This window comes from Coturnix japonica, chromosome 4 (assembly GCF_001577835.2).
Source record: "Coturnix japonica isolate 7356 chromosome 4, Coturnix japonica 2.1, whole genome shotgun sequence".
Classification (NCBI taxonomy): Eukaryota; Metazoa; Chordata; class Aves; order Galliformes; family Phasianidae; genus Coturnix; species Coturnix japonica.
In genome coordinates this window covers 59,245,559-59,270,623 of record NC_029519.1, presented here as the reverse complement: position 1 = coordinate 59,270,623, position 25,065 = coordinate 59,245,559, and the positions used below count along the sequence as shown (strand labels likewise).

Genomic DNA, 25,065 nt, shown 5'->3' with positions numbered 1-25,065 from the left:
AGTCATCAAGATTTGCTAAAATTTAAATGCAGGAGTTATAAAAATGAGCACCAAGAAAAGTTCACAGACGTGACTCCAAGGAAAGCATATTTGTATGGCCAAACCTTTGACTCACAACAACATAAAGCAGCTGGAAAGCAAACATTGAGAGCACAGCACATCCCTGGCACTGAGGGCTGTGCAGGATGTGCAGTGCCCTGCCAGTCCTGCACTAAGGCTCAGGGGACACTGGACAGCATGGTTTGCAGTAGTTCTGCCCACAAGGGGCAGGATCTCTTTATTTCTACCTTGGTTCAGCTAACTCTACCAGTATAAATATTTCAATTACTGTCTGGATTGGGGCAACATAGCAGCAACAGGTGCTTTCCGTCATGCACATCCTCACAACAGATCCCAGTATCAAAAGCAAACCCAGCGGTGCCAAGGGTGAAAATAAAACATACCAGAACATACACACTGTGGGTCAGAATTTAATCTTTCTCTAGCAGTACCACTTTCCTGCTGTAAAGACAAACTGGGAGCAATGTATCAAACACTCAGCCCAGAACCAGTGGGAAGGATCCTTCAGGATCTGGTGCAGGTAAGTCATTACTGCCTACTGAGATTCCTGCTCCCACTGCAAAACCTGTTAGGCTAAGGATTGTATTGCAACATGTGATTTTCATATAAAGCACTTTCTATTTTTTTTTCTCTGGCTGTAACTCAGCCTCTTGGCAGGAGATGCTCCTACACATCAAGTAAATCAACCTTGCTCATCCATATCAACCTACACATTCTCATATAGTAGCAGCAGCACAGCATACTTCACTTCTAGTGCCTTCCAGGACAGATTTGGTTAATCACACCCATCTCCTCTCCATAAAAGTCTGTTCCACATGGGATATTTTTTGGCCTTTTGTATTGTTATAAAATCCACAAGTGAAAGAGGCTCTGTAGACACTCCTTTGAAACCATTCCACTAATAATTTTACATGGGCAGGAAGGTAAAAGACAGTGGGGTTTACCAGTACAAACTGAATGTTATGAATAATATACAATAGCAATGCTTATCACAAATGGGAGGAGAAAAAAAAATATCCTGAATTACGCTTTCAAAATTAGTACTGTCTGTTCTAAAACTCTACACACAACGAAGCCATCAATCTCCTAATCTTATCAGTTCTCTAAGGTCTGCAGAGGAGACAGGAAATCACGATCCTTAAAGCAGGTCAGACTCCCCTCTTCCTCTATTTAAGAGGCTGCTGAATTATTGAGATTCCACATTAAGAATATATTACACACTGTCTAGTGAATGATAGGACTGCAATGCGCAATATATGGAGAGGTGTAAGTTTCTCAGTACGTGCACATAAAATGACTTGCTGGCCTAAAACATTTGCTTCCTGCCAGAGTGACTTCAATGCAGTAAAAAAGAAAAGCAAATCTTACAGAAATGCATTGATGATCCAATTTTATAGCTGAAATTTATACCGCTAAAGACATTTTAATTGATGTATTTTACATTATCCAGGTAAGTAGTAAGCAATGAGTTAGTGGGAGAGCAATTAAGAAAACCAGCACAGCTCTAGCAACTGCAGAGTTCTTGTCTTAGCCCACCTGTCTTTGTGCCATGTGCCACGAGCCATGCCACAAAGCGAGGCAACTCCTCAAGGGCAGAGGAATCAATAGTGATTATTTCCTCCTCACCCAGGTGTCCAAGATCTTGACAGAAAAGAGAGAGAATGAATAGCAGGGAGATAGGGTCAGTGCTGTACGCGATCCTTACAAATCTGATCATCTGTCTACTGTGGTGAGAAATGCAAGACTTTATCAATAATGTTCGATAGTGCTGCCAAGTCCAAGGAAAGAAGAGAGAAACTGTCTGGAAAACCAGCTTGACTTGCTCACTGTTACAGTCAAGCACTTTTATCTCATATCAGGAGGATATATTGTAGAATATGTAGCACTTACAGACAATTCACAGTTCATTTTTTTTGTGTGTGTAAAAGTTTCACGGCGTCTGTTAAAAGTCTCCAGCCATTTCACTATGCTGCTCCTGAACTTGCCTCAATCTATATTCAGAATCTGCTGTCAATTAATAAATTATATGAATACATAAAACACATTCTAGAGACAGACCAAGGATTCACTGTATAAATTCAGTCTTCATCAACTGCAGCTTTGCCAAGGCCTAAGGGTGATGTAAAAACAAATTCAAGTTCTTAATCCCCAAAGAGGATCCAGCTCCAAGCCAGGAATCCTTCAGTGACAGCAGGGTTTTAGTAATGATATGAAATGTCATTTACTAACAGATACCTCCCCTGAGGTACCAGTCCAACGTTGAGGAGCCAGGCTAGGCCCTCCTTGTGAAATATGAAGCCCCAAGCAGCCATCCATGCTGACACCCACAGTCTGCACTGCTAGCCCAGCACTGCCAGTATCTCTGCCTACGTGCCCCATGCTGTTGGCATCCTTGTCCAGTCAGCCACTACATGGCTCAGGGGGTATCTTTGGACATGTAATCACATGCCAAGATGCAGGAAATCAGTTCCAGATCCTAAACAATGGCTCTGCTCATAGACAAGGTCCCAAAGTGCTTCTCTAGTCAGAAACCTTGAAGGCAGATTCCACCCAACTGTCCAGAGCATTAAGAACAAAACAAAACAAAATGAAGATAACTCTCAGACCTCCAAGTCTGCTTCCCTACTGTGCTGTAGCTGTTCTCAGAACCAGAATTCAGTGGACACGAGCTCTGCAAAAGCAGAATTTATCCTCATGTTACACAGCAGCCCAGTTCTGCCAGATTTGTCAGAGAAATAGCTTAAGGAAAAATATCCTTGTCATGCTGCCAGTGCCAGTGCTAAACTAGGTTAATTGTCAGAGAGATACGGAGGTCGGCCAAACTTGCAGCATACGACCAGAGTAGCTTAATGACAGACAAGAAATGAGTATTTGCTGCTTGTGTGCAACCACCAACCTCTTGCATCTTCCTCCACCCCATTCCTTCCTCCCCCAGAGCTTTTCCCGTTCTGGTCCCCATCCCAAAGTGGGAAGCCTATTGCGAACCAGCCTCTGAGGAGGAGAAGGATTGTTCCATTTGTTCCCTCATTACATAGGGAAAAAGCATAAGTACACCTTTTTTAAGCAGCCTACACAAGGTTCAGACATAACTGAGGCATAACTCATTCACAAAAAAGAAACCTTACTGCCAACCATAATTAGTGTACTGCCTTTTCAGCTTGGCATGGTTTCACTGTATCGGCTGGTATGGGTTTTATTTTTGGCAATGGAATTCATTTGTTGGGGTTGAGACTGGCCAGCATTGGGCTTTCCCAAAGTTTTGAGAAGGCTCCAGCCATAAGAAAATGTGCCAGCAGCTCTGATCTCATGTGTATAGGCAATTACAAATAGAATAAAGGCAGACTTCACAACTGTGTGTAAGGAATAAAGCGAGATCTTTCTCAAAGCGTGGCTGGAACACTGACTTTCATTTTACATAAAATTCCCAGGCAGGGACAACAAATTCTTAAAGCTCTCAAAGGAGTTATGTTCTCTGGAGCTGTTTCAGTCAAATTTGTTCCTTGCACCTAGGATTCCAGCACTGAGGAAGACATTGCCAACCAGAAGTATTACTCGTGCCATGGATGGACAGCCCTCTGTGACTCAGGATATAAAACTTGTGGGGAAAGGGAGAAAGGTGAAACAGGAAGGAGGTGGGGGAGAGACCCAGACCCCACCTTGCCACATGTTTCACAGAGGGCAGTCAGTCCTTGGTCAAAGGCTGAACTCAGGTGGTCACGGGCAGTGCATCCCCTAGGCCAGCACTGCAGTCTGTATCAAACTCATAAGGATGCAGCACCTGATGTAGTCGGACAAATTCATACTGGATACCTCAACACCATGAGTCTGGACACAGTTCCTTCCATATTTTTAAGAACTCCCCTGACTGTCTGGCAATTATAGTCAAAGTCAAAATGCATGATAGTTTGCAACTCACTCCTTAAACCTTTGCCACTGCTTACCCCTTTGAAGGTCATCAGTACAATGGGTGGATCTGCTATCCTTGCAGAGAGACAGAGGAGAAGGGAAAAGGGGGGCTGAGAAAGCTTGGTGCCTGCTGCTCACCTGCACTGTGCTACATGCTGGGGCTCAAGGGGAGCTAAATGCATCAATGAAAAGTAACATCAGGGTTAAGAGCCTTCCCAAAGACTGTATCAGAGGTGGAAACTGAGGGGGCTGGTCAAGATGTCCAATGTTGTTATGCCTCCATCCAGCTTCCTCTGTGAGGTTGCAACACTGAAAGGAAGGTGACGGGCAGACCTCCATAACTGCGCATCTTTCTGCTTTAATTCATCTTAGTTCAGCTTTTCCTCAGAGGCACCCAGATCTACTACACTGGAAAGGATTCTTCACGTTTCATCCATGTGTGCTTTGTTCTGCCTGTTTAATGCAGATATTCCAGACATTTCATTTGTATTTTCATTCAAGAATCTTTCCACTCATTTTAAGTCTTCCATACCAACACTTTCAGTTTTAATTAACCTCACAGCTTAACTCTGACACAGATTTCTATACACACAGTTTTGCATCGAGTAAGGAGGTCAGCACGTGACTTCTGCAGTGGACTAACACACAAGCGCTCCAGGCTTTCCAATTTTGCCCCAGATATCTCGCACGTCACACACTGCCCAGCCAGCCAGAATGCCCTGCTCTCCTTCACTTCCCAGCACAGGCTAGAAGCCAGACCCACTGCTCCTCATCAAACTTTGTAGAGCTGCCATGTGCAGGAGGATTTTCTAAAGTCAGCCCTTATACACTGCTCTGGCCATTTCTGTAAATGAAGAGCTGCTCTGACATCAAACCTGAGGATCCTTGAGGGGATTAGCTGAATTGAAAACAACCCTCTAAAAGATACTATAATTTTCCGCTCTTGTCTTTTTGTACAAAATTCCTCCTTCATCTAATAGCTTGAACTAAATTGTGCTTACCAAAAGCCAAACATGCCCAAGGACACCAGAAAACAGCTGGTGCTTGTGTCTCTCCTTCTTAAACTGAACAAACAGAACAACTCATTTTTACTGGCTATTCCAGCTGATGTGCTGTTTTGAAATCTAAGAGAGCCGTTATCGTATAAAAGTTATATGGGGAAACTTGATCACATTAATTTGGTGGGATTCCTTTGGCTGCTGCACATAAAACCACAGAGTAGCAAGACACAAAGGAGGAATTCTTTGCTTGCAGGACTAGCAGTTCAGGTGTGCCCTTTGCTCTAACAAACAATAGATTTAAAATAGAAGCCTTGATTTAAATTAGTGGGGTACACTCAGTGGTGGATTAACATGCCTGCCTCAAGCCAGGGCTGTTTAATCCCTGGAGGAAGGCCAGCGCAGCTGCCAGGGCTCCCTGGCACAGGACTGGTGCTGAGCATGCATGCTGCCCAGTGGACCTCAGTCAGCAGGGCCACGTGCCTGAGGGGATTAGGCTGGGCACCACAACATGCTCCCCGTGTGTCCTCAGGGAGAAGGTGAAGTTACTCACTATTTGCTCTCACATCCTCCTCTCCCTCCATTTTATTTCTAAGTGAGCTGTTGAGGTCAAAGTTTAGAAGATCCTACTATTGAGGAATAGCCTCCTGCACAGGTCCTGCTTTGAAGTCACAAGGGTAAAAATAGAGGATGATGCCCCTTGATATGAGTGGTGCTACCAGGTCCTCACCTGCAGAAGAACCTCCTGCAGCTGCCTCTTCATCCTCATATACTGCTTTTAAATTGGAGGAGCAACGCATCCCAATTCCAAAGAATTCCTGGACAAGTATTTGCTTTCTGAAGATAAGAAAGAAGACCAGGTGTCTCCTGTGGCTCCTTGACAGGGACATAAATGAGATGTGTGGACTCTGAGCTGTACAGTGGATCTGGAGGACCTTGCAGGCCCCAAGGATGCAAAGAGCTGGTGTGGCTGCATTCCACCCCAGACTGGATGCTTCAGTGGGAGAAGAAAACAAACAAGTTTCTCCTGACTTTCTGCCAGATGTTGCCATGGGTTTCCCCTTTGGCAGGAGCACACTGGCTCACCCAAAGCTGCTGATAACCACTTGGCAAAGAGCAAGAAGGACCAGAACATCATCTGTGCTTGGATACATCATAGGCACAAGGGAGGTATAGAAGGCAATGGCCAAGGAAGGGATTTTAGTGCTTGCAAGAGTGTCAGAAGATAAGCATACATGTAACAGAGAAAGCTAAAATTAGCAGCACTCCACACCTGTCATACAAAGTGCCACTGCAACACATGCAGTCTCCTCTCTTTCCCACTGTTGTAGAAAAAAGCAAAGGTCTGACACAGATTTTTCCCAGCTTCATTTCTCCTACTCAACTCTCCCCAAACTGCCTTCTGTTTCTTGAATATATTCCAAAGTCTTCGTTTCCAGACAGGCTGTGGGCTATATTGTAGTCCCTATCCCCCAAACCACTCATTCTGCACTTTGGGAAGAAAAATGCCCTCAAACCAAAGTAAACCCCGGCAGCAAAACACAAATAACCTACCCTTTGTTAGAACTAGGTAGAAGAGGGCTGCATGAATGGGGGGTAGTGCAAATCTCAGCAACTTTACTCTGCCTCTCACATAGATGTCGGTGACAATAGCCATGTCCTCACCTTCCCCATCTCCTCTCACAGCTCTGCCGCCATCTCCCCTGGCTGGTATCTCTGATGGCTGCTAGCCAGCCAAGTAATGAGTCTTGACCAAGGCCAGTATTTGTACTGGCCAGAAACCAAAGAGAGCGGGATAATGAAAAAAAGGCTTTCTGCTTACTATGGTCTGGTTTTGAGACATGTGGAAAGCTGTTAGATAGGCTACACATACATGGCTGTGGCTTCTGACTGCCTGTGAGGAAGGATTTACAGAGCTGCCCCTATGGGACTGAGGGCATATTAAAAGGACTGGGGCAGCAAAGCAGCATCCTGCAAGCACCAGGCTGTCCTGGGCACCGGTGCCCACACTGTACCACTCATAAAACTTTGCATGGAATGCATCCTGCATGCAACTGCCTGATCATCCAAAGCAACAGCCTTTAGATCATAACATCTATACATACTGATTAAATGGGTCTGTGTCGTGTTATTACACTGCTATTCATAAGGACCCTGTGCCTGCCCCACAGAATAGTATATCAGTGCCTTGGGCAGCATCCAGACACTGGGTCCATGTGGAAAAGGGGAAATTACCAAAAGGAGCTCAAAGCACCCAGCACCCTTTTGGGCTATGTCAGCCCCAGCAACATTGCAGCAAGCACAGCCCTGGGCATGGGGCAAATCCAAGGCTGGGTACTGCTCAGAGGATGTGCCACTTCCCATTGCTGACACCCCAAGATGCATGTCCAAGCCCACACTTGCTCCATTAAGACTGACTGCCTACATCCACGAGCCCAGCACCCCTGTGGGTTAGAAGGCTAAATAAACAAGCGCTGTACAGCTACTGTGCATCACAGCCCTTTGTCCTGGGAGAGGCAGTGAACCTGAATTCCCCAAGAAAAGCAAGGATGCTGTGAGCGCCTGTGCTCTGATTAATCTCATCAGTTTGTTTTCCTGGAAACTAGACATCCCAGATGCCATTGTTTCCATTATGAATGTTCATCTGCTCTGTTTTGAGCTTGATTGCCCCTGTAGCCTGCTTAGCTTCATTGGTTTCTTTTATTTTTTTTAATTAATATTTCTAACAAAATGCCAATTAATTGAAATGAGGGCATAGCTGCAACCCTCAGAACCAAGTCTGTCGAACATTTAAAAGCACTCAAGGCATACAGAAATCCTGAGCAGTTGTACAAAGAATGAATAAATTATTAATAGGTACAGTGCATATGAGACAAGCATTTCAAGTGGGGACTTTCTGCTTCAGAAAAACATTGCTATTTTTGTGTGACAGCAGAGACCAAAATATTCGGAAATTTGTCTCGTTGGTACTAATCATAACTGTTAATGAATCATTTCCACTGCAGGCACAATACAGGCATTTCTGATTTTTAAGCAGAATTAGCCATTTCACTCATCATCTCTAGAATATATAATTTGCTAAATCACAAACGAAACATCAACATACTGAAGCACATACCTATTTTTACTCTTAAAGGCCCTATTAACCAATGAAAAAGCATTCAAGCACAATCAAACTAGCATCATTTACAGATGATACCACGTAGTATTTGCCTTATGGGTTGGAAAGATTAGCTATGGGGTTGCCTGGGATTCCTTTTTAAGGCATGAAGATGTATGCACGGATAACAACATTTAAATTTGCATTCTAGAGAAAATAACATTCTGCTGTGGGCAAAAAACCAAATACTGGAAATTTCTTTCCTGTCTCAAGTGAATTATTTCTGGTGAAAGGCTTCTCAGCATTTTGCTCCAGGCATGCAGATTTACACACAGAGCATTATGCCTGTACACATGGCGAGCGCTCTACCAGGGTGCCAATCACGATGTCCTCCTCTGCGCCCAGTTCCCAAGCAAAGCTATACATCGCATGTACAGAAGAGTCTGAAATTTAGAAATGGAAAAACAACCAAACCCAACAACCACTGGAAAGGCTGGCACAACAGAGCAAGTCAATAAGGAAAAAACCTCTGTACGCCCTGGCTGCTTCCATGCTCAGGGAGCAGAAAGCAGCGGGGACGTATTGCTATTATTAGCCTGTGAGATGCAAAGCAGCCGGTTTGCAGCCTTCTTTCAGGCAAGATGTTGCTTGATTTTCTTCATGCAAACACTCAGGCACAGACAGACAGACAGACAGACTCCACAACACTCATGGCCAGAACCTCCCCACCACTATGGTGAGACAGACAGACAGAACACGAGGACCACGCGTACTCACAGCTCGGAGTACAGGAGGTGCAGGTTGCCCACATTGTCTATGTAGTTTGCAGGACTTAACCAGGGGAGGACCAGTAGCAGGAGAGCCTTCATTCCCAGCGCTGACGGCACCGCTGCCAGGTTTCCTCCTTCCCGCTCGCTCTGTGCGGGTGGGACACCCAACGTGAAGCTTCGTGCCGGCCAAGCCCCTTCTAAGCCAGCCTTCCCATTTCAACGCAACGGTAGCACATTACGAATTGAGCTTAAATCCCATAAACGAGGCTACACTGCAAAATCATTGACCTGTAAGAGGATTACTTGATCTGACTCTCAGACGGGGAGTTGTGAGGGTTTAGGGACAGCACAGCGTGCTTGGCGAGACAGTGACTTATGCTGCAGAGCAGAGCGATGCTCAGGGAAGAAACCTGCCTCCTGCACGATTCAGAGTGGTTCTTCGCAGGCAGCTGGTAGGTTTACATCACTGCCCACCAGCAGATGGGTTACGAGCGAGCTGCATCACGGAAGGGTGTAGCCATCTGACAAGGGGGGAACGTGCCCCCCGTGGAGTTGGGAAGCAGGCGACAGCAGAAGACCACACCTTTTTAAAGTAAAACACTGCAAAGGATTGCAGCCAACTGCTGCCTGTCTGCATCGCTGTCTGAATTCCCAAAATCCAGTCGGATGTCTCTGTGCAAACATAAATCATGTAGTAAACCAAGGACATTTCTCTTCTCTTTCTCTCTCTCTCCCTCCCTTTTTTTTTCTTCCAAGGAATCAAAGAGCAAACGTTTTAAATAAGGCTGTATAGGTAGACTCTGTGCTAACCGGTGTTTTAAAAAAATCAAGTTCTCTTTTCAATTACAAAGCATAAAACACAACAAGCTCACCTTGTCCCATCAGTGACCCCATCTCCGAGCAGGGCAAGCTCAGATTGGTCCGAGACCGATTTGTACAAGAAACACAAGGGCTGACGACTGCCCTGGTGACTCTCATAGAGCCTGATTTATTCCCTGGGAACATAGAGCATGTTTAGTCGAGATTTTTTCACTAGCACCTGAGTCATTCTGTTCACAGGAACCAGATTGTGTGAGTATTATCACTGTTATTGTTATTTATGTTATTATCAAAATCAACAAAATGAGATGTCTTTTCTACTGATTCATCAGTGTTAAAGAGAACAGCATCCATCTGCCTGGGCATGCTGGAGCTGTGGCTGAAGAGCATGGTGCCTTTCTCTCTGGCACCGTGATGAGTTGGGAGTGGGGTGGCAAGGGTGGGTTCTGCATCTCTGCAGAGTCATGAAATGCCTTCAGTGATTATTAACAAAAGCTGCATGTGGAAAACAATAAATGTACCACATAAGCTCTGCAAACACAACGTTTCAAAAGTCTCCTTTATGGGTCACACAGTTTCCTCTTAAATCTTCTCATGGGTGGGAAAGCCATTGAGGGCATGCCCCTAGGGAGGCTTCAATTGGCTTACACTGTAAAAACCCATGGGTTTTACTGAAACACCCAACAGCAAAAGTACTCTCTATCTTTTAAATACCTCTGCTCTCTGGCCTTAAGAAAATTTAACCATTCCATAAGGAAGCAAATGGAAAATACAGTCATTAGTGGCAGCAAAGAAGCCACAGCTTGTGTAGCATGACCTTGTATTGTTCTGGGATGCACACTAGGATGTGGAAGGCAGGGAGACCACTGCTCTTCCTCTCCAGTCCCTCCATGGGCTTTTGAAGCTGAGAGTTGGCTGGGAAAGCCTGGCGTGGGGGAGGAGCTGCAGAAAGGCTGTGGGCATGTGTCACTGACCAGCTTCTCTTAGTCTTACTGGATTCAGGTCAAGTGAGGAACTACAATAGACTCAAAGAGCGCAATAATACAGTTTGATAGAGGAAGTTCTCAGCTAGAAAACACTATTTTTCAACATGGTCACCATGATTAGCTATGAATTTTCATCTGTGATGAAGAAAAACCTGCAAGTCACTGGTAAAAATCTGCAGATTTGTTGCTTCTCAGCTGCTATGGTAGTGTCATTGCTGAAACACACCACCCACCTACTCACTGTGCTCACATGCACTGTTTGGTCTCTATAACATTCAGCAAGTGTTGATGAAATGTCCATGGGTGCAATTTTTCCCTCACGGAGGAATTCAGTGGCACACTTTTTCTCCATACACATTTCCAGAACAGATGCCACTTTGTCAAACTGCCCCTCTGCTCCCATCTGTCACATGGCAACAAAATGCAATGGAATATTGGTGGGAAGGTTCAGCTTCTACTGCCATACCACCAACATCTGCCTCTAATGTCATGGGCCAACTTAATAAAATAGAAGGCATTACTTTCAGAGCAGCCCTTGCATATAGCAAAAGGAAAGGGTATTTGCACTAGGGGCTGAAAATTTTATAGCTGCAATCTGTAGAGCAACATAATCTCTATGACAGCAGCTCACAGCAGCCTGTCAGTCCCTTTACCTGCATCACTGCTGAAATCTATATTTGTGGTACGTCAGAGAATTACTAACCAGAGGCAGAAAACAGCAGATAATCCTGCTAATTTCTCTCTCTAGCAGCAAAAGCTCACCTTGTGGAGCATGGCTGGCAGCACCTCTTGCACCATCAGCCAGTTCCACAATAAGAATCTTGAATAAATTCCTCTTAGGAATCCAAGTGCCTTAGGGAATGGGGTTGTATTTGCATGTTAGGTCACAGTGCCACTGCCAGCTATGGGGTTCCCTAGCACACTGTGTATGTTCTGAGATACTGCTGGCACCAATAACCTGCAGTACAGCTCAGGTTTGGAAAGAGATGCTCTGACCATCAGCACTGCCATGCCCACCCAGGAGCACGCTGGCCAACAGAAGCTGTGTGTGTTTGCAGAGGAAGAAATCTGCATGTTCCTGGGCAGATGGAAGTGCTGAGGGCCACTGACCCTTGGTTCTCCCCCTGCAAAGGAACTAACTGCTCCCTGGGGATGCTTCCCCTGAGTGAGCTGGTCACTGTCATGGTGGCTATGAGCAAGGCCATGGCGGCTGGGCTGCCCTCTGTGAGCCCCTGTGTACCATCAAGGGGCCAGTATGCACCTGGAATAAAGGAGGCCTCAGCTCTAAAGGCCAGCACCAAACTGGGACGTTTTCTGCTCTACTTCACATGTAGGTCATTTGTGATTCAAAAATGGATTGAAGAAAGGGCAATTACAAAAGCTGTAGTACGACTGAAATATTTATGATAGTTCAGCTTCCTAAAACTCACAGATCTCTCTGGATGGCTAAATACACGCTTCCATCATGCAGCTTAGCACAAAGGTATCTGCCCAGAATGGCTAATGACAGCATGAAGTACCTTAGGTGGATTAGACTCTAAATGTCCATGAGACATCATAAAGTACTAACTCAGTTCCAACCTGATAGCATAGGTGCTCCCAGGGACTGAAACTGATGAATCTCTCTTTACATTAACAGTCCATTTAAATCAGTGTTAATTGCTGATACTTCTCCATCTCCTTAAGAACAAGGCAGTGCAATGAAAAAGCCCCACCATCTCAACAAAAACTTACTGGGTTTGGAAATGCTGTTCGAGGTGACCGCGTTGCACAACCTCTGAGCAGTGTTCTGTAAAAGGACAGCTAACCATTAGCTTGTCCAGGAGGTTATTCACCAGTATGCTGGACTTCCTGCAATTCTGGAGAGCCACCAGCTTGCGGTCCATGGGGCAGAAGTCTTTTTCCAAGAGGAAGTTCGTAAGGCAGGCAGTGCAGAAGGTGTGACCGCAGAGCGTGTCTAATGGCTGAAGCAAAGGTTGCAGGCAAATGTGGCAGATCAGATCATCATCTACTTCTTCAGTGTAGCTGTACAAATGGTTTTCCTCTGGTAAATGTGCCTGGCCACAGGTGACACAGAGTGGTGGGGAGTTCTCCATTTCTTCTTCTTCTTTCTGGCTTCTACTTGGAATTGATGCAATTCAAAAGAGGGCAGATAAAAGCACCCAACCCGGTTTCTATTTGCGAGAGCAGCAAGGCTTGCGTGCCATCAGATCTGTGGGGAAGAAAGAAAAACAAAATTACCTTCTGTATTGTTTTCTCTGAACTTATTTATGGTACATACCTGGATATAAAGTACTCAGCATTTTTTAGGGAAGGCATCTTTGTGATGGGAGGATAAAACAGAGAAGAAAAAGCATATTTGAACTCCGGTGACTTTTTTGCTCTTAAGTCTAGCTCAGCTGACACATTACTCTCACTGTCAAAATAGACAAAATACTACAGACCTTTAATGGTCAACGACCTTAGATCAGCATACGACTACAGCCTGAGTCATCTGACTTTTTTAATAGTGATCACATTACTTCTGTTGGAAAAGCAGCACCATGCATAGGCGAACCTTGCAGTATGTGTGCAGAGACACAGGTAAGGAGAATGGTCGCTGCTTGAGTCACCTGTATGGTGCTGGAAGGCAGTGAGTTGAGCCCACACCATGTATACAGCCACACAGAGGGCTGCCTGAGGCTTAGGGTCTGGGTCCTCTCTAGACCATTCTCTGCCATAGCAGTGGTTCATCCATCCAATTTTCAAAACCGATGAACAAAAATTAAGCCTATTCCCTTAATAGTTAGTGTTATAATCCCAAATCTAATTACAACTCTGACCAAAGCACCTGCCTGCTGATATTTCAGGGATGCAAACACAGTGGGTGGCAGCAAAACTGTACAGTAATTTGTAGCTTGATGTACTTGATGAACCCTGACTGCTTGTTGGAGCACTTACGTCTCATTACATCTATGCTTATTTTGATCCATCTTTTTGAAAATAAACATGAAGATATAAAATATGCAATGGCCTAATTACTATTCCTGCTTGAAAATGTAAATCTTATTTGCTGCTCCACCATAGCACTGTGCTCTTGCTTCCAGCTTGACTTAATTTGCTGAGACAACTTGTCAGCTTCAGACACCCACGTCTGAGGGCAAACAAGGAAAAGAATATATATAAAAAAAGATGTGACTATGACAGAGCACATTTTCATTTAAAATAAAAACAAACCATATTTTTATGTAAAGCTCTTGGGCTCTAAACCTGAGAAATTAGGCTTCAACATGGCAGGCGTTTTCTGACATAAAGGTAAAATTATAGCCCTACTAACTCTATCCAGATGCTTGAATGTCAAACATTCACTTCAGTGCTTTGTTAGATCCTATTCTTATGCAGCTATTATGCTGAGTGTATAATAACATTTTTTGCTTGCAAGACTAAGCTCTGCATACACTTTGCATACGCTCTGCCTCCTGATTAGTGGTGAATTCATTTGAATTAAAATTATCCCCTACATGAATTTTTTAATAGAATATTTAAAGTACTCTGTACAGCAGCAAATGTTCCCCTCTGCAAAGATATTTATCACAACCTTGTGTACATGTCTTTGAGATGAATTCTGCAGAAAAAACCCACCCACTGTCTGAAACTAGGAATTATAAACAGTACTAGTTGGCTCTATGTAAGTGGCACACAGCAAAACGAAACAAGAAAAAGACAGGAGATATCATTCTAGAGTGCTGACAACCCTAACTAAGAAAGAAGACACTGAGATGCTCCAGAAGTAGCAAAGCGGTCGCAAAAAAAAATCCACTGAAGGACTTGTAGCACACACACACCAACAAGAATATGAATAATAATAGCAAAGAAATAACGAGTACATCACAGTAACTTGAACAATAGATAACTGTTGTTTTTATTCCAGTCTTGCTAGGAACATTCAAAGATACTTTTCCCTTAGAATATACCTTGTACAAGTGCTGAATGGAACATTTTATAGTGATAGTTTAAGGAATCTCTGAAAGCAGACACAGGCTGAGCACACCAGTTTTTGCATTGATCACACTCAGGTCCTGGGGGCTACATCCAGCTGCTGCTGATGAGCTGGGGGCAGTTTGGGTCCACCAAGTGACTCCTGTTAGGCAGGTCTCAGCCAGCTTCTCTGCAGAGTGGGGTGACTGCATGCTGGTCTGCACAGCTTTGATCTGCTAGCAGCTGCATTTCACAGAATGAGGGGGGAGTATTCACTGATGTCAGCATCCCTCACTTGTGTAGAGGTTTGGGATGGTCTGAACAGATATGGAATCAGACATACACTGTGTGTATTACTAGCAATCCTGTAGTTAAAATGGCTGTGAAGTCGGGCAGGAGTCTACTGCTTAAGGAGAAGTAGGGGATCTGGTCACTGCCACTTTTCATCTAGTGATCTTGAGTGACGAAGCCATCTTTGAAATATTCAGGTACTGAGGGCATGTAACAAGCTGGAATAAATCTTATTAAGCTAAAACACACAATTTGAAATATATGTAAGCTACCTTATAACAGGCCTAGTGCGTTCACTCTGGAAGCAGTGGCAAACACACTGTCTCTTGACCTGAGCATCTCACTGGTGAAGCCACACTTCAAGTGCTGCATTTAGTTTGGTGTCCCTCACTATAAGAAAGGTTGGATAGTAGGAAAAAATTCTTCTTGGAAAGACTGATGATGCATTGGAACAGGCTGCCCAGGGTGGAGTCACTGTCCCTGGAGGTGTTTAAGGAAAGGTAGATACAGTACTTAGAGACATGGTTTAGTGTCAGTACTGGTAGCAGGTGGACAGTTAATAACATGATCTTAGAGGTCTTTCCCAACCTTAAAAATTTTAATAGTTAGAGAAGGATACTGTAACTATTAAAGAAATAAGGATAAGAACACGGCTGCACAAGTTCTGCCCTGTGCTATGCCCTAAAAGTTTCCAGACTCTCCTGATCACATTACAGACATTCTTTATGGGCCCAATATGCTAATAATGTGTTGCTAATAAGAAAGAGTGTGTGGGGGGAACTCTATCTGAATTTACAATGTCAACATAAATTACTAATACTTGCTGCAGTGCAGAGAATCAGAACCATCCATGTTAACTAATAGCAGACACTGAACTTTGAGGAGCGCTCAAGTCTTCTAGCCTTCATGATTTAGAAAACTTAGAGTAGACAATAATATAACTTATTTCCCTATCTGAAAAAAATATATAAATCCATCAAAGTTTTCTGGCTTATCTGGTCAGGGATCACTCACTATAAACCTTTTAAAGTTACTGGACACAAGCAATGAAATAACCACAAGAAGTCTTTGGGAGGTAATTATACCACCAAAAGAGTTAGCACAGAGGGTGCTGAATTGAGTTGTGACACAGATTTGACCAGAGGCAGAAGTTCTTTGCAGTATTTGCAGTCATTTCTATTTTTATCATTTATGCACTGTCATAACACAGTTACATAATTAATTTCATGTCCTTTTAGGAAGCTTTAAGCTTTGGTGTTCAGCAGTTCTTATTGGGCAGCATAAAAGAGAGGGAAAAGGGGATGTAAATTTGATCTGCTGATCTTGCATTAACATCAGTAACCAAGCACACTTCAATCAAGAAACACTGTACAGGCAGATTGTGCATCACAGCAGAGGGAATAAAGGCAATTGTTACCTGGCTGAAAGTGTCCTCTTCGAGGCCCATGCTTGGGGAAGGAGGAGAAGGGAAGGGGGGAAGCAGTCCTGCTTCCATCTGCAGTTGGTGTCCACACCTTTGGCCTCAGCAAGGCAAAGGCATCACCTCAACTCATAGAGAGCTGTGTGTGCTGGGGCTACACAGGTGGTCCACGTCCCCATGATAAAAGTAAACAAGCTAGAGCTTGAATCAGAGCACCTTCATCACCTGGCTGGCCACCTCGTCAAACATTAACTAGGTACTGGAGGGGCTGCAGGTGAACAGTATGTAAGAGGAAGAAAATGCTTCAGCAGAATGAGCAGCCAGGGCTGAAAGAACTGGGTGGTGAAAGGCAGCAGGAAAGCAGATAACAGCAGGAGGAATCAACAGGTACCTGAAGACCAAACACTAAGGCAGAGCCTGGAACGGCAGCAACCAGCTCACATCTGCAGTGGTGAAAGGCAAAGCAGTGAACAGGGTCAAGGTGAACAAGGCGATGCCTGCTACAGGAAGGGTGCAGTCTGGCCATGGGGCTGCTCTGTACTCTTACAGGGACACTGCTCCATGACATTACTGCTGAGAGCCAGGAGATGGACTTCTTGCTTCCCAGTGTTGCAAAGGAGCCACATGAAATTACTGGGAGACTTTGCACTTTAGCCTGCATAGAGTTAACTCCTTCATGACTCCTCAGCCCAGAAGTTGAGTGTGAGCAGGATGGGAGCTGTGGGCATTGTCCCCATCTAGTGGCTCACCCACACCAGGATGTCAGTCAGGAGGGAGCTGAAAGATTCCATCACACTCCAGCAGAAGGTCCCAGGCTGAGAGCAGTTGGCTCAGGAGAGCCGAGCCCCAGCTGCCCCAGTGAGAACCCAGGTTGCAAAATCATTCAATATTCAGAGTCCTGAAATGAGGCCCCAAGTCTGAATGTTCATATAAAACCCTTTGCCTTTAATAAAGGAAATTGTAATGCTGGTTCAATTCATCATCTTTCATCAAGACATCCTTCTTGCTAGCAGGCCTCCTAGTCACTGTGTTTTGTGCTACTATTTGCATCCACTTGACTGAAGCTCTTTATGGGCTACACTGACTTTCCTGTTAAAGGCAGTACTTATGTTGGAGGCCACTGGGCAGCCTTTTGTTTCAAAATACTAGAAAATGGTTTCAGAAGACATCACACAATGACCCACTCTGTGGTAATACATACTGCATAGCATCATCCATGCAAAGACACAACAATTCACATTCCAGAGATCTGGATAAAGAATATCATATAATAATTGGCCCTAACCTTGGGCAAATTGGACAAAACAGCCCTCCTGGATTCTAGACTTTGTCATAGGAAGGCTATAAACCATTTAGGTACATAAAAAGCTTATCTTAATGTCTTAGGACCAGCTTTTGTCCCACGTGTATTTATCTCTCTCTCTCTTCCCTCCCCTCTCCCCCCCCCAGTTCCTTATTTTAAAATCTGTTCTACCAACAGCAAAGTCACAGCATTTTCCCCTCTGATTCACATGTAATCAATAGCAGACCATCTCTAGTGGAGATCTGCAGTGGTCAGACAACCTGCATACCTCCAGGTAAAATGTCAGTAGCTAGAGATAAGTCAGAGATCTTGAAAATATTGATTTAGCAGATAAGAATTTAGGATTCTAAGCAAGACTTAGAGAACTGTTATAGAATTCTACTATTCTATTATCAGAGCTGGCTCTTAGAGGAGAATATTTGTAATTAAAAGTTCAGCATATCAGCACAGACCGCCTCTAGGACAAGCAACAGGAGATACAAAACCTCTCTTCTGCCTGGCCCCAGCTCTCAGACTGTTGATTTTTCCAAGTTATTGTTAGTCAAAAATTCCTTCTCAGAACTTAGAAGAATCAAAGCACTTTGCAGCCTTTAGTGATGAAAGACGTTTCCAACTGAATACAGAAATCCGACAGTACAGTGCAGTAGGTGAATAACCCCAACTTTTCAAGTTATGGCTCAAGCTGTGAAACCTAACAGAAATGTCATACTGTGCTGCACGCACAATAACTTTAAAAACTAGAACCAGATTGTTTGAAAAGACAGTTTTCTCTGTGGCTCATGCTGGAATTTACAGAATCAACCAGTGCTGGAAAAAAAGGGGTTTTTTTGTTGTGGAATTATGTATCTGAAACTTCTGTTTGGAATGTATGGAAATACGTCCTGCCTTTTCATCTGTCTGTCTCTCGCACGCCCACACAAACATTAATTGCTCTCTCTGACGATTTCGTGGATACAAAACTTTACTCAGCATGTTGAAATGAGAAATTCCAGCCCAGAAGTAGTTTAAGGATATTAAGAACAGCTGGATGAGATTTGACCAAAAAGAACTTTTGAATGAGGCAGTACATGTTGGCAGGCTAACCGTCCCACACTTACAAGTAGCACATCCTATGAGTGAGCTTACCTTAGCAGAAGGTAGTACCAAAGAGAAGTCTTGTTGCTAGCATGCCTCAAGCAGTCAAGCACTGCGCTGGTGGAGGTAATAATTCCAGTTTCTTGCTTTATCTGAAGCTTGATAAACTCAGGCTTGGACCAACCCTTTATAGCAGAACCACAGGCTCAGACTCTATGCACAAAAGAGAGAGCTGCAACAAAACAGACAGGCAGTGGGTAACTGCTTCTCCAGCACGCACGTTCTACCTCCTCAGAGGAAGTCAATCATCTGGCCAAAGCAAGACAGTGCAAGCAATTATGATTGACTCTTAAATGCTTCCTAAACATGTGCTCATCCTAATTGACATAATAAATGCCATCGGCATTTCACATACTGAATTATAAAATTGTATGGCTAGTTATGTAACAAAAGGTGCATTACCTCTCTGATTTGGCTGATTGCTCCAGCTGACTGTGACAAGACAGACAGCCTCAGAGGCCTGCTGTTAGACATTTGACCTCATGACAGAAGTGCATTTTGTGACTGAAAAATCACATACCCCAGCTGTCTTTGAAGGTGCTGGTAGCAAGCAGTTGTTACAAGGATTCATGTAAACTGCAGGAAGGTGCTCATTCCTAGTCCCTGCTCCAGATGCATCTGCTGCTGGGGACAGAGATGCAATAGGGACACACAGCTGTCCATATTCCTCCTTTGCATCAGGTCAAGGAAATGCTGATCCACAGACCACTCTGCAGCTACAGGGGGCTCTATACTGGAGACCCTCAATCCAGACAGCCCCGTCCCTGGCATATGGACCCATGCAGGGTACATCATGACAGGGAGACAAAAAGTCTTGCAAATGCAGAGTAAAGTGCAAAATGTGTTTTATTCCAAGTTTCTTTTGTATTTCTGTAACTTCTTCATGAATTTGGTGTTAAGGCCATGATGTCAACTGATGTTAACTCCATGGGGAATTACACTGCTACTCTGTTTCCTAAAGAAATAGAGTGGTTTTGTACTTGTTCTCTCTCTGTGAGTCTCCTTGTTTAACCTTTCTCTTTAGCTCCACAGTATCTTTTGGATCTATTTTTCCATCTACACCAGAATTCTGAGAGAATGGCAGGAGCCACCATACACAATAAATTATCACCATTGCCAAAAGACTAGTGAAGTTGCAGGGTAGCAAAGAGAAAAATAGTAACATTCCAACAAAGTGAAAGGCTGCATAATGAACTTAAATCATATTCGATATCAGAGAAGACAAGAAGAACAAGGGAATTATACATAATATACATATTAATATATATACTACATTTCTCCTCTTTTAATCTAAAGCCATTTCAAGAAAACTTGCTTGCTGGCTTCCCACACTGAAAATGATGGGTCTTTAGACACCAGGTAAGCTTTGTACTTTAATTCTCAATCTGCAAGACCGAAAGCAGTTATGAAAAATATAAAGTCAAACATGGCACCCCATAAAAGGCTTTGAAGTAGCTTTTATCTCTTTTGTGGCACCAAATTTATTGCATTTTTGCAGTGATATTTACGTTGGTTAACAATGAAGAATAATCAGCCAGGCTCACTCATGGCTTTGTGATATGGGAAAAGCTCATCCAAAACTCAATGAAAGCTAGAGAATCAGAACAGGGGGACATCTTCCTACATTGATGCTATCTCACTTGAAGCACTCATCAGGGAAGATTCTAAATGGAGTGAACACGTCTATGCATGCCAGAGAGGGTGACTCCTTCAAAAGCCAGTGTGGCTTAGCCCCATCTCCAAACCATCCAGCAAGTTTTCCTGGGAGGACTTCCCCCGGCCCTTCCTCCCACACAGCCACAGCACCCTCAGACTAAGCAGCATCTCCTCACGTGTGACCATGAAATAACATTTAATAACAATAAAGTGCTGAACAGATGATGGATAACCCTACTATTAGCTTATTATAAAGTAAGCACTGCTTTAATTACGCTATGCCTTTAGAGCTGCTCCTCTTATCCAGGAGTCTCTTAATACTTTACAAACTACTTAATGAGTTCTCACAACACCCTGTGGGAACCTTTTTTAGCACTAGCCCACAGCGTGGCTGGGTGAGCAGAGCAGGGACAGCTGGCTGCTCCCACATTGCAGGGTTGTGTCCCTGTGGGGCTGATGCCCAACTTCATGAGGGGGGCCATGGATGGTCTGAGTTGTGATCTGATGGAACAACCCTCAGGTTTGTCAGTGGGCTGCACCCTCTACTTTGTGAATATGCACCTGGAAGGATTTAATCTTCTGTATCTTAATTCTGCTTACATTGCATATAACTACGTCTATTTATGTTTATAATTCAAGTTACAAGTTGGTAAATTTCTGTAACTTAGACAATGTATCTTACTGGTTTTTCATCTTTTCACACACACACACACACCAAAACAAAAAATCTAAGTAGAAAAATTGTTCTTATTAAAAAAGCGGCTGTGTAAATCAATGACACTCTGCCCTTTGTAGTAACTCAATCCAAAAGCAGTCTCTGCCACCCACTTCTGGCACGGCCACTCCAGGGCCCAGTCACATGCAGGGACTTGCAAAAGGGTGGGCACATCAGTCAGGTTGGTCAGCAAGCCTATTTCAGCAGCTTTGGAGTAACACAGCCCACAGAAAGCCTCCTAAATAACGAGCAGGCATGTGATATGCAGCTGGGAAAAGGAATTTCAGGGACTGAGGGGAAGAAGTTCAGATGAGCTTGTGAGCTCTTGCAGTGTTGAATCTCACATTTAATAACAATACACTGCTTGAAAGGGGGAAAACGTATCGCACAGTGAGGAGGCAGAACCCAACGCCTGGTGACAGTGGTCTGCTGTCTAGTCCTAACACTGTTTGCTTTTTGGGTCTTGAACAAATAGCATATTGTCTTTCAGTCAGTTATCTCTCCTATTACATAGTGCCGACAATGCCCATTCATATCTGACAACAGAGCCTGCTCCTCCTCTGGGAGCAAGCTATGTACTACAGCTTATAGCTGACACCCATGTGGGAAGGACTGGGGGAACAAGAAGTATTCGGGCAATAGGAGCAGCTCTGTCCAGCTCTCATGAGTCAGGACAATGACTAAGATCTCTGTTCAACAAAAGTATCAGTGAATAAAGTTTGTTTATGACAGTGTCTGGGCTCTCGGTTACCATCACATCCTCTGGAGCCTGCTTCTGCCTCATCTGCTCAGTGCTGGGAAGCAGCAACCCTGTGTACGGTACTGCTCACTGGTTTCGAGTCATTGCTGCTTTAATTGGAGCTTTGTGAAAACTTTGACCTAAAGTCCACACTAATTAACAAACATACTGCTGATGGTCTTTTAACATTCTCCTTGAAACGAAGAGGCTCACAAAGGTTTTATCAGCCAGGACAGGAGAGCGGCACTAGCTGCAGAAGATCATTAATTATGCAGCCAAATTATCATCCGCATCCAGAACCAGTCTGATGGGTGTGAGATTGTGTGCTGCTTACTCCTGTGATGAGAAACCCATTAGGCATTACATGCTCAAGCTGTCCTGCTTCCTGCCAGTGTGCACCACATGCTCAGATGTGATCTGCTATGTGCACACAGACAGGGGAATTTTGTCTGATTTGAATTTCTTCCTTTAAGCGGCTGCATTTTCTGAAAAAAAAAATGCATTAATCCAGGCAGAGAAGTAGCTGTCACCTCTTAGTAAGGAGTTGTTGGTGCATGCAAACTATTGTTTTATTAATTCTCTTTGTTTTAAGAAGAATGGTAAAGGTACGTTAAAGTGAAACCAAAGGACGGAGGAGAGTGTTGCCAGGGACTGCTAAATGGGTAGGAAATTTCAGGGTATTTAGTTCATCGATTTCCTTGTCAAGCAGTAACTGATGTTTATTGAGAGGAACGGCAGCAGCGTGCAGCCAGAGGCAGCTGCACCTGACCTAAGCTGCCTATGAACCATTCCCTGAATGTTTACCAAAAGAGAAACTTTCTGCTTCCAAGCTTGGTTCCCTCAAATCATAGGATTTGTGCAATGACCTTCCTTAAACACACAGCTGAAGGCTTTAGGGAAAGCCTGGGGAAAGTCAGTTGTCGCACCTCCCAGGTTCTAGGAGCAAAAATACCAGTGGAAGAGGTGGATTTGCATCTCAAACAACTGCAAAACCAGCAATCTCACTTGACACAAGTGTCTGTCCATTTTAACTCGAGAGGGAATACATCTCACAAGCTTTGGCTGCAGAGACAGCCCCTCAAAAAGAGCTGCAGCCTCTGCCTGCCCCAGGCCAGCTTGCAGAGTTGAGGGCTTCAGAAATAACTGGCTGCAGCCCTTCAGCAGCCAGCATCTGGAAAGCCTTCAGAGATTTACCTTCCTGCTGGAAACAATACTGCCTGATTTCCTAGTCTGCAGCAAAATGAGGCTAATCTGTCATCTCATTCTGCATGCAAGATTTATTTGCATTTTGCACAAGAAAAGTTATTCAGGGGTAAGATGCCAGCCCCTTCAAACCTCTTCCAAAAGACAAATCAATTTCTTCTTGTGATAGACAATCGCAGTTTGGAGCCAGTGACATTCTGCCTTCCAAGTCTGTGCTACAGTGAAGTCCTGATGCAGTTAATACTCAGACACACAGGCTTGGAACCTCCTTCCAAAAAGCAGAGCTCTCGTGAGGGACTGGGGGACACTTGTACAGGACTACAGAAAAGTAACATTAATTAGAAGCAGAAGGAAGAGTATTTTCAGGTGGCAAGAAAAGGATACTGAAGAGTCAAGATTCCCCAGACTGATTCAATTTATACTTTTGGAAAATACACACAGCCTCTGAGGTCTGGGTGGAAGAGTATAAAATAGTAAATTAGTAACAGATTGCTTCCTTGAGAGGAAGCTCTCAGTCTCAGAAAACTGGATTGAAGAACTGAGGATACCAGTCCTTGCGAGGCAGCATCTTTCAAAATGCCTGATGGCAAATTTAGTTAAAGATAATTTCTGTTCTTTCCTAGCAACAGGAGACAATAGATCATGCTGCTTTGATAAAGTGGCAAAGATACCTTGCTTTTGTTTTGTGTCCCACTGAATGAACAAATGAAAACAAGTCTGGTTGGGGAGGGGAGAGGGGGGTGTAACAAACAGAGATTGTGTGCTCTAATCTATTTCAGTAGCAGACTGTGAAGAAACATCCGCATTATATATTGACCAGAACATTCACCTGCTCCTGCCTTTCCTGCTGTTGGTCGAGCCCTGTTCTTGTGTCAGGCATATGGGAAAAGTGTGAATTACCAATCCAATGTGAACACTTTCCCCGAGTTGTGTTTTTGTTTGGTAGATGTTTAAGTACCCAGCAGCTATTAATTAAAAACACTCAAAATGTGCTTCGCTTTAAACCTGTGAAGTACTTTAAGTATCTCCTTCAGGGTGCGAGGATGTCTGTGCATCTTCACAGCAGTCCTGACCTCTGTGTTGCCATGTCTGTACATGGACCTTGTTTTGACAAAAAGGATCAGGCTCATCCGTACAGATGAAACTTTTGTGAGATGACATATACTCACACATACTCAGTTTTGCAACCACTGCACATACCAGTACTGAATGAAAACAGAACTCATTAAGAACTGAGTATAAATAAGTAGAGGAGAAGGTGAACAGAAGATACCAAATAAAGTTTGTTTTGCCCAAGTATGTCCTTACCCGTTTGCTTCTCTGGTAGGTTGTAAGTGAGAATATCAGTTAAAAAGAAATGCAAACCTTGAAACTCACGTGTCTGGCCTGGCTGTGCCTTGTGCTGGCTGCTGGCAGAGTCCCACTGATGCACTGTCACTGTATTTTGGCAATAGGGCCCCATCCCTACAGCAGAGCAGCCACCAGCTGTGTCACACAGAGCAGCCCACAGCATGTCAGGAGGCAAAATAAAAGTTGAAGTGCACACACCTGAGCAATTCAAGGTTTAGAGAACCACACCCTTCCAGTTATTTCTCCTGCAGGCAACATGAGCATGTGCAGGCTGCTCAGACAACAACGTAACTTGAAGCTTTGGCTTTTACTTCCGGCATACGCCAAAGTCCATTTTCAGTTTGGCTTTGCTTTGTGTTTCCTTTCTTCTTTCAGCTTTACAATCAGATTGAACTTGGACCAGTAAACTCTCTTAAAAAGTTGTTTAAAACAGAAGACTTGGCTTTCCCCCAGAGCAGGAGGATGAGGCTTGTGAGCTCTGAGGCAGGGCCCATCCCAGTGTTTTACCAGCTGCAACTCCACCTTGTTCCCATACACCTGGGGTGGTCAGCTGAGGAGCAGGGAACCATATCAGAGCAATTTGAGAACTAGGAAATCAGCTGCTAGAAATACAAGCTGTGGTAATTATCTGAACATCAGGAAACAAAGACTACTTTAA

General features: G+C 44.1%; 1 protein-coding gene across 9 annotated transcripts in view; it reads right to left on the bottom strand.

Moving 5' to 3' along the window:
- Window positions 1-24,582, bottom strand: part of LNX1 (ligand of numb-protein X 1) — a 71,717-nt gene extending 47,135 nt beyond the window's left edge. The window contains exons 1-3 of one of the 9 annotated variants that reach the window (XM_032444068.1): window positions 24,423-24,582; window positions 18,736-18,916; window positions 12,374-12,851 (exon numbers count right to left, since the gene is read on the bottom strand). In XM_032444068.1, coding sequence (XP_032299959.1) covers window positions 12,374-12,735 — 362 coding nt within the window. In that variant the 5' untranslated portion in view covers window positions 12,736-12,851; window positions 18,736-18,916; window positions 24,423-24,582. Of the gene's footprint in view, window positions 1-8,841; window positions 9,368-12,373; window positions 12,852-16,304; window positions 16,901-18,735; window positions 18,917-24,422 lie in introns of those variants that run through there. The other 8 variants (XM_032444070.1, XM_015862268.2, XM_032444071.1 and 5 more) reach the window with 8 other exon arrangements.
- Between the last annotated feature and the right edge of the window lie 483 nt (window positions 24,583-25,065).